We start from the raw sequence: 11,309 nt of genomic DNA, 5'->3' as shown, positions 1-11,309 counted from the left end.
CGGGGCCCGCAGAAGGGGTCCGCACTGAACAGGCTGGAGGGAAGGTGAGGGCGCCCGGACGGAAGGCAACTTCCCCTGCAGTTCCCGTCCCGCAGGGCCGGCCCCCCGCCGCCAGGCCCCGCCCCCTCCGCGCTTATGTAATAGGGGAGCTCTGCCATTGGCCGGCGCGACCGGAAGAGGCGCAGGCGTGCGCGCGGGGCGGGGGAGGAGCCCGCTGCCGGAAGGCGAGTGGGCGGGGCGACGAGGAGCGGGCGGGCTCGGGGCGACTGGGAGAGCTCCGCGCGTGCGCGGGCACGAGGCTCAGTGGCCTTCCCCAAGGCTGAGGCGGCGGCGGGCGCGCGCGGCGGCGGCGGCGGCGCGAGGCGCGGGCTGTTGTGCTCCCGGCTCTCCTCTTTCCCCTCCTCGGTGGGTGGAGGAGGCCGAAGCGGTGCTGGGCGCGCTCCCCTTTTCCTCCGCCTCCGGACGCCTCCCCCGGCCCCTTCGCCCTGCGAGGTCTCTCCGACGCAAGACTGTCCCGGCCCGGGTGAGCTGCGGTGGGGGCGGCGCTGACGCCGCAGGACGCCGGGAACCGCGGTGGGCGTTCGCTGCTGGGGAGCCGGGGTGGGCGTTCGCCAGCGGGGTCGGCGGGGAGGATGAGGGTCGCCGCGGATCGCGAGGGGCCGCCGGCCTCCCCCGCCTCCCTGGGGGCGGCCGGGCTAGTTCTGCCCCGGCGCGGGGCCGCGGGAAGGAGGGGAAGCTCGGCGCCTGCCAGGCCCTGCAGGTGGCCGGGTCGCAGGCCGGCCGCGGGAGCTGAGCTACGGTAACCTTACCCGCTGGCGACAGCAGCTGGTCGGTTGCTCGCCGCCGGGTATCCCCGCGGCCGAGGGGGCCGGGTTTCGGGCCGTCAAGGCCTCCGGGGAGGCGGGTCCCGGGCCGGGGTCGTGCGGAGGGGAGGGGAGGGGAGGTGGGGGCGGTGTGGCCCTTCGGTGGCTCCCCGAGGCGGGAGAGGCCGGTTCGGGCTGGAAGGTGGGCCAGCCTGCAGCTGAGGTCAGTGAAGTGTTGATGAAACAGACCCGAGTCCTGATGCCTGCCATCGCCTTCCCTTCCGCCAAAGGATGGAGTTACAAGCTATAGGGTCTGGGATGGTGGCCCCTGCACGGGCCTCTTCGTTTCAGATGATGGTTATGGGGAATGAGCCTACTTCCTGAATCCGAAATCTCCTCTCTCGACGAATTCTGGTTTTGGTTTAGGGAGTCTTTGGGGCAGTGCTTACTTGTTGCCTCCTGGAAGAGCTCCTCGTTTCAGAAGAACTCGTTATTCTTTTTACTACTTCCCTCTCTGCAGCCCCTTCAGAAAGCCACACCAAATGAGTTCTATTTAAACACCAGCCTTTAGGTCTTTGAAAAGGACGTCTTGCCCCTCATTTTGTCGCATTTAATCAAGGAGCAGTTATGCTTAAGATTTTGTAGAAAATTCGATCGGCTTGAGCAAGTCCTAAATGGAACTGTTGTCCAAAAAGCAGGTGGTCTGTTCGTTTGCATTCCTGCTTTCAGAAAGGAAATCGGTGCAGTATATTGTTAGAAGTTAGGGGCCTACCCCCCACGAAGTTTGAGTCTGTTTCCTTTACCTGGTATTAAGTTTTCAGTTTTTAAAAAGTCAGGAAAAGTGACTACAGTCTTTTATTTATTAAAGCTTTTATGGCTTTTTGGTTCGTTTTAGAGACAATGGAAAAATGGGTTAAATCTATTGTGTAATGGAATATTTTAGGAGAAGTCATAAATACAAAAGTTAAAAAAAATAATGTGTACCTAATGACACTGGTTTGTACAGATTACTGCCTGAAAGGGTTATCAAAATAGCTAATAACTTCTATATATCAAAGAAACTTCTGTGGTTAGTGGCCTGCCATTTTATGTGTTTTTCACTGCAGAGCAATTAAAAGGTTACCCACACAATCAGTGTATTAACATACGTAGCACACATTGCAGGGAAGAGTTCAGATGCAGGAGAGGACTGACGTATTCTAACTTAAGGCACTGGTACTAAGACACTGAGACATGACAACATTTGGGTACATAAAGATTGAATACCTGTCATCCAAATACTATGTAAGTATCCAAATCTGTTTCCATGGGGATAGGTTTGTAAGCTTGCCATATCATTTGAACTTAAATGCACTTAAAAAAAAAATCATTCCAAGCCAAATGGCTTAAAATTTTTGGTTTAAAAAACACACAAAATGGAAGTTTAATCTTCAAGGACTAGCACATCTGGTAATATTTGCCATTATTTGGTAGGAATGGGGTTCTTATGTTAGGCTAACATGCTAAACATTTTTGTAATTTGTTAAAATATCCAACTGGCTTCTTAGAAAAGCACTGGTTCTCTATATTTTATTTGACTTTCAGTTTTTAAAGCTGGAGAGAACTTGTCCAATTGGTGTATTTTTTCAGTTTCCCTTTTTGAGAGAAGCTCAGGTGTTTCCATGAAATGCTTTGACCTTATATTCATGAACTATTTAGGGTTCCAGTCAGAAAAAAAGCCAGCACTCCTTTCTGGTGAAGTAGAGGTAGATCCATTGTATGTTCATGTCCTGCAATAATTTAAAAGTTTAAAAATTTAGCCCAGGCAGTGTGGCTCCATGGTTGAGCATCCACCCATGAACCAGGAGGTCACCGTTCGATTCCCGGTCAGGGCACATGCCCGCGGTTGCCCAGTGGGGGATGTGCAGGAGACAGCTGATTGATGATTCTCTCTCATCATTGATGATTCTCTCTCTCTCTTCCTCTCCCTTCCTATCTGAAATCAAATAAAAATATACATATTTAAAGTACAAATAAATAAAAATAAAAGTTTAAAATTTATAGTCCGCCAGTAGTAGAAAGTGGTATCTTTCATTTTTATTTAAGTATCCTTACCCCTTTTATAAGGGTTATTCTCTCAATTGGGAACTAATTTAATCTTATTTAATAATTTGTCCAGTAATCCTGCAAAGACAAACTTTTAAGAAAGATTTAGAATAGCACAGTAGTTTTATGAATCCTAAGTATTTAAGAGAACAGTTCCCATTGCTCTTAGGATCTCCTTTAGAGGCATTAGATGACAGCTCTTATTTCTCTTCAAGTTGTCTCAGATCACAACAGTGAATACTGGGAGGGGAACGTACCTCTGCAAAGTGACCAAATGATTGAGGAAGGAGGCTAAACTTTTTTTTTTGTAAATTTTTAAAGATTACATAAAGTAAAGTGCAAAAATATTAGGTGTATATGTATGTAGCTCAGTGATTTTTACAGGTGTATACACCTGTGTAACCATTACTCAGATCAAGATATAGAACATTATCAGCACCCCCAAAATCCCCTCATGCTCTTTCTTCCCATTCACTACCTTCCAGATTAGCTTTGCCTGTTTTGAACTTTATACAATGTATGTTCTTTGTTTTTGGGTGTCTTTCCTTTAAAACAGATGTAATCATGTTGTTTCCTGTAACATAGTTTCTTCTTTTTGAATGCTGCATAGTATTTCATTGTATAAATATACAAGTTATGTATCCATTTTACTATTAATAGACATTTGGATTATTTCCAGTTTGGGATTTTTTCTATTAATAGACATTTGGATTTTTTCCCGTGTTGGAAACAGTAGCTCTGAACATTCTGGTACTGTGTCTTTTGGTGTACATACATTTGCATTTCTGTTGGATATATACCAATGTGGAATTGTTAGGTTATACCTACCAACAGTTTTCCACAATGATTGTACCAATTATTCTCTAGTAGCATTGTATGTGAGAATTTGAAAACCCATACATTTTTTTAACTTTATTGTTGAAAGTATTACAGTTGTCCCCCCTTTTTTTTCTCATTGACCCCTTCTAGCCTGTACCCACCCCTCTACCCCAGGCCTTCACCACGCTATTGTCTGTGTCCATGGGTTATGAAACGCCTACATTTTGATTAACAACTGTTTCTATGAAACTTAAGCTGTCAACTCTGAGAGTATTATCATGTTTAGTTTACTCTGTATTCGAGTAAATAAATCACTCTAATGCCTCAACTTCTGTTTTTAGATATGGCTCGTGGACAGCAGAAGATTCAGTCTCAGCAGAAAAATGCCAAAAAGCAAGCTGGACAAAAGAAGAAACAAGGACATGACCAAAAGGCTGCTGCCAAAGCTGCCTTAATATATACCTGCACTGTCTGTAGGGTAAGGGAAATTGAAAGACAGCTTTCCCATGCACAGTTTTTCATTAGAGATTGGTTTGTATAGGTTAAAATTTTGCAATTGTGGCAAAATAAATGCTTTACTGAAATAGTAGGTTTAAGAGCTGGTTATTTTAGGACTCCATCTTTCATTCAACAAATACTTTATTGAATGGCTCCTGTGGCCAGGCTGTTTTCCAGGTGTTGGGTAAAGGAGTGAACAAAGCAAAGTTCCTTTCCTCGAGGAGAATAAAGGTGCCTTCTTAAGGGAAAACTGTACACTTTGAACTTTGTAAAGTCAGATCTACATTCTTAAGTTAGAGCTCAGTAAAACTATGTAAGATACCAGTGAATAAAACTCTTATGTAATCGGCTTTTTTTCCTTTCACTAAGTCCATAGTTAGGATGTCTGTAAAACTAGAGTTTGTTCATATTGAGGGCTTTTACTAGAATTAATGTGTTTATTAGATTTGAAGAATAATTTTAGCAGCTGCTATTGAGTGCTTTCAGGTGCCAGCCACTGATCCAGGTGTTGTATATGTATGAGCCCACTAATCCACACAACAACCCAATGAGATAAAGTACTTTTATTATATTCATTTTACAGAAGAATACATTGTCATGGGGATTATATCACTTGCACATGGTCACCCAATTAATGCATAAAAGAGCTTGGATCTTGCCTAAGGAAGTCAGTATAGTGTAATATTTGAGAGCTACAGTACCTAGTACTAGGCTAATGCATAGGTCTTGGGCAAATTAAGCTCTAGGGTTTAATTTCCTTATGTAAAATGAGGATAGTAGGAACTAATTTAAGATTACTATAAAGGTTCAGTGAGAATTCAGGTAACATGCTTAACATAATAATAGTTCAGTATAAGCTACCTATTTGCTGTTAGATAAGCAGTATTCTCCATTCTCTGTGACCACCCCTATGTGAAATGTGGGAATATGTTAGGAGTTTCTCTATTACGTGGTCTTTTTTTATATGACAGCAATTATCTATTATAAGCTGGCTCAGGATTTTAAAAAAGTTTACACATTTATGAATAAGGCCTAACTCCTTTTTTGTACAATTTTTGTAATTAGACACAAATGCCAGACCCTAAGACCTTCAAGCAGCACTTTGAGAGCAAGCATCCTAAGACTCCACTTCCTCCAGAATTGGCTGATGTCCAGGCATAAAGTTGTTTACAGGTAATTGCCTTTTTTGTTGTTGTTGTTGTTACTGTCAGGCTTGTATACAAGAACAGAATTGTTTTCTGTAACTGTGAAGTTGATTTTTACCTTCTAGCTGACTTTATTGCTTCCTATTTTTCAGTTGTTTCACTTTACAATTATTAAAAATCCGTTTTCCCAGACCATATCCTGATGAAATAGAAGTTCCTAACTACATAGAAGTTCTATTTTCTACTGGGGGGATGGAAGGGGGATGGACCAACTCTGGTCCAAGAATGGAAAAGACATGTAAGCTTGAAAATAACTATTACAAAGGTATTGAGGGTCTTGCTCAGAGAAATGATGCAGACCAATGTTCCTGAGTGCCTTTTGCAGGTATTTTACTGTAACAGTGCTTAGCAGAACTTGTAAGTGCGTTAAAATATAGGGCAAAATGTAGGTACATTGTATAAACTTGGTAGTTGCTTGAAAATAATCAGGTTATATTTTCTGTATGGTTAGAGTTTTTTTCTCATAAATGGTTGTGATGTAGGTGTGAGAATTTTTAAGTAAGTCAAAGTTCAGTTTATAAAATCCCATTGGCAGATCTATCAGACTAACTTGGTAGCTTAGGCATGTGTTTTTTTTCCTTAGGCATTTGAAATGTATGTAAGTTGCATTTGTGCAATGTTTGCCTTCACAGAAAATTTTGCTTATGTTTTATAGGTGAATTCATGACACCTTTGACTCTTCTACTGTCTCAGACCTTAGGTAACAAACCTGCAGCTGCTTTTCTAACAAACTGTTGATCAGCAAAAATAAAGGGGCTACAGAAACACTCATTTTTATGCTGTTCCCTTTTGGGCTTCATGCAAAGACAATTCTGTGTAAATGTACAGTTGACTCTAATTTGGAAATCTGAAAATCAGTCCATCCTTGTTATAAAAAATTTTTTACAATTGTAATTATATTGATGTTCATATTGTGTAAAATAACTCATTTAATAAAGTAGTACTTTGATTTTACAACATCACAGGATAAATGGTTCTAGAAATTCTGTTCTAACTTTCCACATTATTTGCCTTATAAAAATCTAATGAATTCATCAGCTAGAATTGTAAGCGCAATTCTTATCTCCCTCTCAGCTCAGTGGCAGGTTCGTTAAAACTAGAGCAGACTCATTCATTAAATTTGTGAACACAGTTTTATTGGCAGCCGCTGATCTAAAAGAATGACTTACCTGCTGCCTTAGTATATTGCGATCATGTGTCATTTTCCCCTCTGATTGTTTCCTGTGTTTGAGGTTGGAATATTTCAACTTGCTGTATGACTTGGCTATAGCTGCCAGCCAGGTATACCATGTAGATATGTGATAAATTCCTAAAGCGGTTAGATCGTTAGTAAGCCCTTCTGAAAAACTAGGTTTTGAAGTATGTGTCATAATGAAATAATCAGTAAGCCTAATCATTTATTATAAAATATGATGGAACATGTGTGAACTGGTAAAGATTTATCTTTTATAAATTATGTTGGAAAGTCTTCAAATTCTTTCATTTGAAATTGAAACGCATAATTTTGAAAGTTAATGATTTGACCAATTCTAGAATGAATTTTGCATTAACAGGAAGATTGGAATAACTTGTGGCTGGGTTAATTCCCAGAACCTTCTCCCTCCGTTCCTTTTTGAGTCATTGATTTTAGGAGTTTACTTTGTGCTGCTTCCTAAAATCAAAGGCTGTGTACAGTATGACTTCCGTCTAAACTAGAAAGTATTAAAATAGGCCAGTGTCTAGATTGATTTGGTTCCAGGGATGGGGAAATGGGTTGGTTCAGATGGATGAGGTAAATCCTACCCAGTTAAGGGAGACTAATTTTAGGGTTCTTCTAATTTGCTTTGTCAGCTATTAACTTTATGAGTAAAACTGCTGTAACTCAGTTGAAATTTTAAAGTTAATATAATAGGAAGAACACTCAAATATTTCCTGGTAATTGTTTAGAGCCACAAATCTGATCCTGTGGATTAAAAAATGCATTCCCTCCTTGTGCTGCAACTCATTGCTGCATTTGTTTTGTAGCTGTGCATATTCTGCCCACCTTGTTTGTCTTCACTGTAAGTTTAAGATATTTTCAAGGAAAATCTTCAGTGGTGATAGTTTCTTAGCAATTCCTATTCTTATACTATTACTTTAATGATTTTTTTCATGTATTTAATTTCCTGAGTTTCAGATTTAATATGTTATTTTCCTATATGTTGATTACCAGAACATTAGTTTGCCTAATTGTTTGTGGTGGGTATTATAGAAGTTATGGTTAAATTACAATTTAAAAGTTTTTTGAAGTGCTTTGAACATATGTATCTTTATGTTTAGCAACAAATCACTTAAAAACCGCTTACAAGTTTTTGTTTAATTTTTTTCATTTGTTTGACTGACTCTAATTCAGAATAAAAGCTTTTTGTTCTTGTATTTAACTCTTTTTTATAAGCAGCTGACGACATCATATTTAACTATATTTCAGTGATGGGAATAGCTGCATTCTCATCCTCTATGTGAGGATTATTAGTACAATCCCCTCTTATTGTGTTTGAGCTAAATCTGCTATAAAGGAGAAATTAAAATTCTTAACTATCCTTGTTATTCAATTTGAAGATTCTTTAACAGATCCCAGCAAAGTTTATTATAAAACTGTTATGGTGTCTTCAAAGACTTGATAAAATACACTGAGAGAATTGGTCCATTGTATTCTGTATTTCCATTAGTTGCCAAAAGGAATGGGGTTAAGATTAAACTTGTTTCCATTCTCCTTCGTATGGATCTACATCCCCTGTTTAACTGACACACTGGGGGCTCCGTTGTGTGCTGTAATGTCTTATTAAAGGAGATATTAAAGAAAACTAAAGTCTAATTTCTTCTACATTGTAGGGGTTTTTATATTGCCTCTTCTCTTTTAATTTATTAACTTAGAATTTATCTCTTGAGTTTAGAGCTCAGTATTTCTAAGGGTGACAAGAGATTTCTTTCATTTCTCTTTTTTTTTTTTTCTGTAGTCTATTTTGGATCTATAGACTATTCTTAAAAATGAAAGGAAGAAGGTTGTCATTCTGAAACCTCACTCTATAGAATAAGTTGTTACAAGGGGGAAGTAATTGACTTAATATAAAAATAATACTAAGAAATGCTTAGGTCAGTTCATTGAATTGGGTGGCTAAGTCCTTTATGACATTGACTCAGATTTGAGATAGCACTTTTGGCTTTATTTAAAATACTGTATAGCTAATTACTTATATTAAAATGGAGTTCTGAGATGTATGTCACATGGATAAGATAGACTTTACCAACATTATCATTTAATCTGAATTCATTTGTGCTAGATTTTCATTTTTGTGGTGGTTTTGGGTTTGATTTGGTTTTGGTCAGAGATACATAATTTTTGGAGTGTATAACAATGAAGATCAACACTAGGGGGTTGTGTTTACTGTGACTTTACATTCTGAAATCTTCCAGACTAGCCTAATTTTATCTATTGTAAAAGTTTCAGAAAAATCTTAGGCATTTCCAATGTGTAGATTTAATAAAACATCTGTCAACTTGACTGAAAAAATAGATGTTTTATTAATAAAAGTTTATCCTGTCTTTAATTGTATATTACCTTATTAAGTTGAAAATTAAATGTCTTCTATTTTAAATGTTCTTTGGATAAACTGTTTACTAAGTATACCATCTTTGAGGGAGGGGCTTTGTTTTTGACCAACCATTCTTTAGCTCTAATTTTGTACTCAGTATGGCTTCATATTTTAAAATCTGCACATGTAGAAACAGACTTAAATTCTTTATTTATGTCCATATGGGCATATCTACAGTGTGAAGTAATTTTGGTAAAATCAGTATTTTTAATCATTTTTTATGTATACAACATCTTTTTCTACACATATTAATAGCTTAAGGTTTTTATAGGCCACATAGGTACCTCACTTTATCACTGTTTACTGTCTTATAAAATTGAGAATGTAGCTTATATTTTTGAGTCTTACTAAAATTTTAATTACTAGGAAGGAAGCCATTATAATATTTCCTCTCTAACAGTATAATAGTGTGTCTCAAAATGAGGTCTTATAGCTAGGGTATACATCCTGGTTTGCCAAAGACAGTCTTGGTTTAAGTATTTCATATTAAACATCAAATTAATATTAGATAGTAAGGTAGCTCATTATAACTTAATATTACCTCCTTTTATTCACACGTGTCAGTTTATGTCAAGTAACTGCTTTTTTAAAATGTAGCTTTAAAAAAACTCATACTCAGAAATTCTTACTCATTAAATGGGAACATGTGATACTTAGCAAGGTTTGTCTTTTAAAGTCCTTGAATCTATTTTTATTTGTTATTTTAAAACTCCTAACGGAGACTTAAATATCTGGTAAAATGAACTAGATTCCCAAAACCACAGGCACTCATATAAACATAGTGTTTGTACCAAGTTCATACTTTTGTTTTCTATCATCTTTACACCCAAAGGACTTAATGGAAAATGGCCAGTTGGGATTAGAGGTATTGCTACCTGTTACTATAGAACACTTATTGAGGAAGGAAGGGAAATCAGCATTGGCCGCAAGTTAGATGTCTGCTGGGCTAATAGTATTAACAACTTACGGCAAATCTTTTGATTTTGATACAGAGTGCTTCTACATATTTGATCTGGATCTCTGAGATTCTCTGTTTTTGGAATACTTTTAGACCTACAGAGAAGTTGCAGTAGTAGTCTAAAAGAGTTCTTGTGTCCCCCTCACTCAATTTCAGTTTATCCCTAATGTTCTTTTTTTTTTTATAATATATTTTTATTGATTCAGAGAGGAAGGGAGAGAGTGAGAGAAACATCAATGATGAGAGTGAATCATTGATTGGCTGCCTCCTGCAAGCACCACACGGGATCAAGCCCGCAACCTGGGCATGTGCCCTGACTGGGAATCCAACCGTGACCTCCATTCATGGGTCAACACTCAACCACTGAACCACTGACCCATGCTGGCTGGGCTTAATGTTGTTGGGTTTTTTTTAATAATAATTTTTTTTCAATTATAGTTTATGTAAAATATTAATTTCAGGTGTACAACCCACACCTAATTAGTTCTACTATTACATAACTGTGTTGGGCTTGTCAAAACTAAGAAACCAGCATTGGCGTTGTTAACATTAACTCATTTGTCTATTAGTGGACTTTTTCTGTTCCACGATCCAACTCGGAATGCTACATTGCATTTAGTTGTATTTCTCCTTGGTCTCTTGTGGTCTGTGATGGTTTCTCAGTCTTTTTGTTTTTCATGACCTTGAAAGTGTTGAGGTGTAGGGAAGTATGTTCTAGAACAGTGGTCGGCAAACCCCGGCTCGCAAGCCACATGCAGCTCTTTGGCCCCTTGAGTGTGGCTCTTCCACAAAATACCACGTGCGGGCGTGCTGGTACAGTGCGATTGAAACTTCGTGGCCCATGCGCAGAAGTCGGTTTTCAGCCTGGGTGAGTCTGTTTTGAAGAAGTGGCGTTAGAACACTCAAGGGGACAAAGAGCCGCATGTGGCTCGCGAGCCGCGGTTTGCCAACCATTGTTCTAGAACATCTCTCAATTTGTATTTGTTTAATGATTACATTAGGGTAATGGGTTTTTGGGAAGAAGACCGCAGAGGCGAAGTGCCCTTCTCATTCACCTTGCAGGTGAATGATCCCCACATGACATCACTTGATTAAGGTGCTGTCTGCCAAGTTCTCCACCAGAAAGTTACTGTTTTTTTCCTTTTCATATGCTCATTTTTCAAAGTAAGTCTAAACCTTAATCAAGGGGAGTGGGGATTTAGCTCCACCTCCTGGAGGGGAGAGTATATGTATATGTGTATATTATTTGGAATTCTGTAAGGAAGTACTACAAGAAGCTCCCAGCTCATCTTGCATTATTTTCTGCCCAGCCCTAGATTGAGCCATTTCT

General features: G+C 39.3%; 1 protein-coding gene across 2 annotated transcripts; it reads left to right on the top strand.

Annotated features, from left to right (window-relative positions):
• Nucleotides 1-259: 259 nt before the first annotated feature.
• On the top strand, nucleotides 260-6,369 carry ZNF706 (zinc finger protein 706). 2 transcript variants are annotated; one of them, XM_079796021.1, is made up of 4 exons: nucleotides 260-523; nucleotides 4,049-4,185; nucleotides 5,271-5,378; nucleotides 6,066-6,369. In XM_079796021.1, the coding sequence occupies exons 2-3, from the start codon at nucleotides 4,051-4,053 to the stop codon at nucleotides 5,364-5,366; spliced, it is 231 nt and encodes a 76-aa protein (XP_079652147.1). In that variant the 5' UTR covers nucleotides 260-523; nucleotides 4,049-4,050; the 3' UTR covers nucleotides 5,367-5,378; nucleotides 6,066-6,369. The 2 variants fall into 2 exon arrangements, with proteins under 2 accessions (XP_079652147.1, XP_079652146.1); XM_079796020.1 differs by having other exon boundaries at nucleotides 445-573.
• Nucleotides 6,370-11,309: the final 4,940 nt, after the last annotated feature.

Source organism: Cnephaeus nilssonii, assembly GCF_951640355.1.
Source record: "Cnephaeus nilssonii genome assembly, chromosome: 18".
In the NCBI taxonomy this organism is placed as follows: Eukaryota; Metazoa; Chordata; class Mammalia; order Chiroptera; family Vespertilionidae; genus Cnephaeus; species Cnephaeus nilssonii.
This window is presented reverse-complemented; position numbering and strand designations above follow the sequence as displayed.

What these genes read in the sequence shown, in the direction of transcription:
- ZNF706 (XM_079796021.1), top strand. Translation starts at nt 4,051, where the DNA reads ATGGCTCGTGGACAGCAGAAGATTCAGTCTCAGCAGAAAAATGCCAAA. An exon ending in ATACCTGCACTGTCTGTAGG is followed by an intron (nt 4,186 to 5,270) that starts GTAAGGGAAATT and finishes TTTTGTAATTAG; the next exon opens with ACACAAATGCCAGACCCTAA.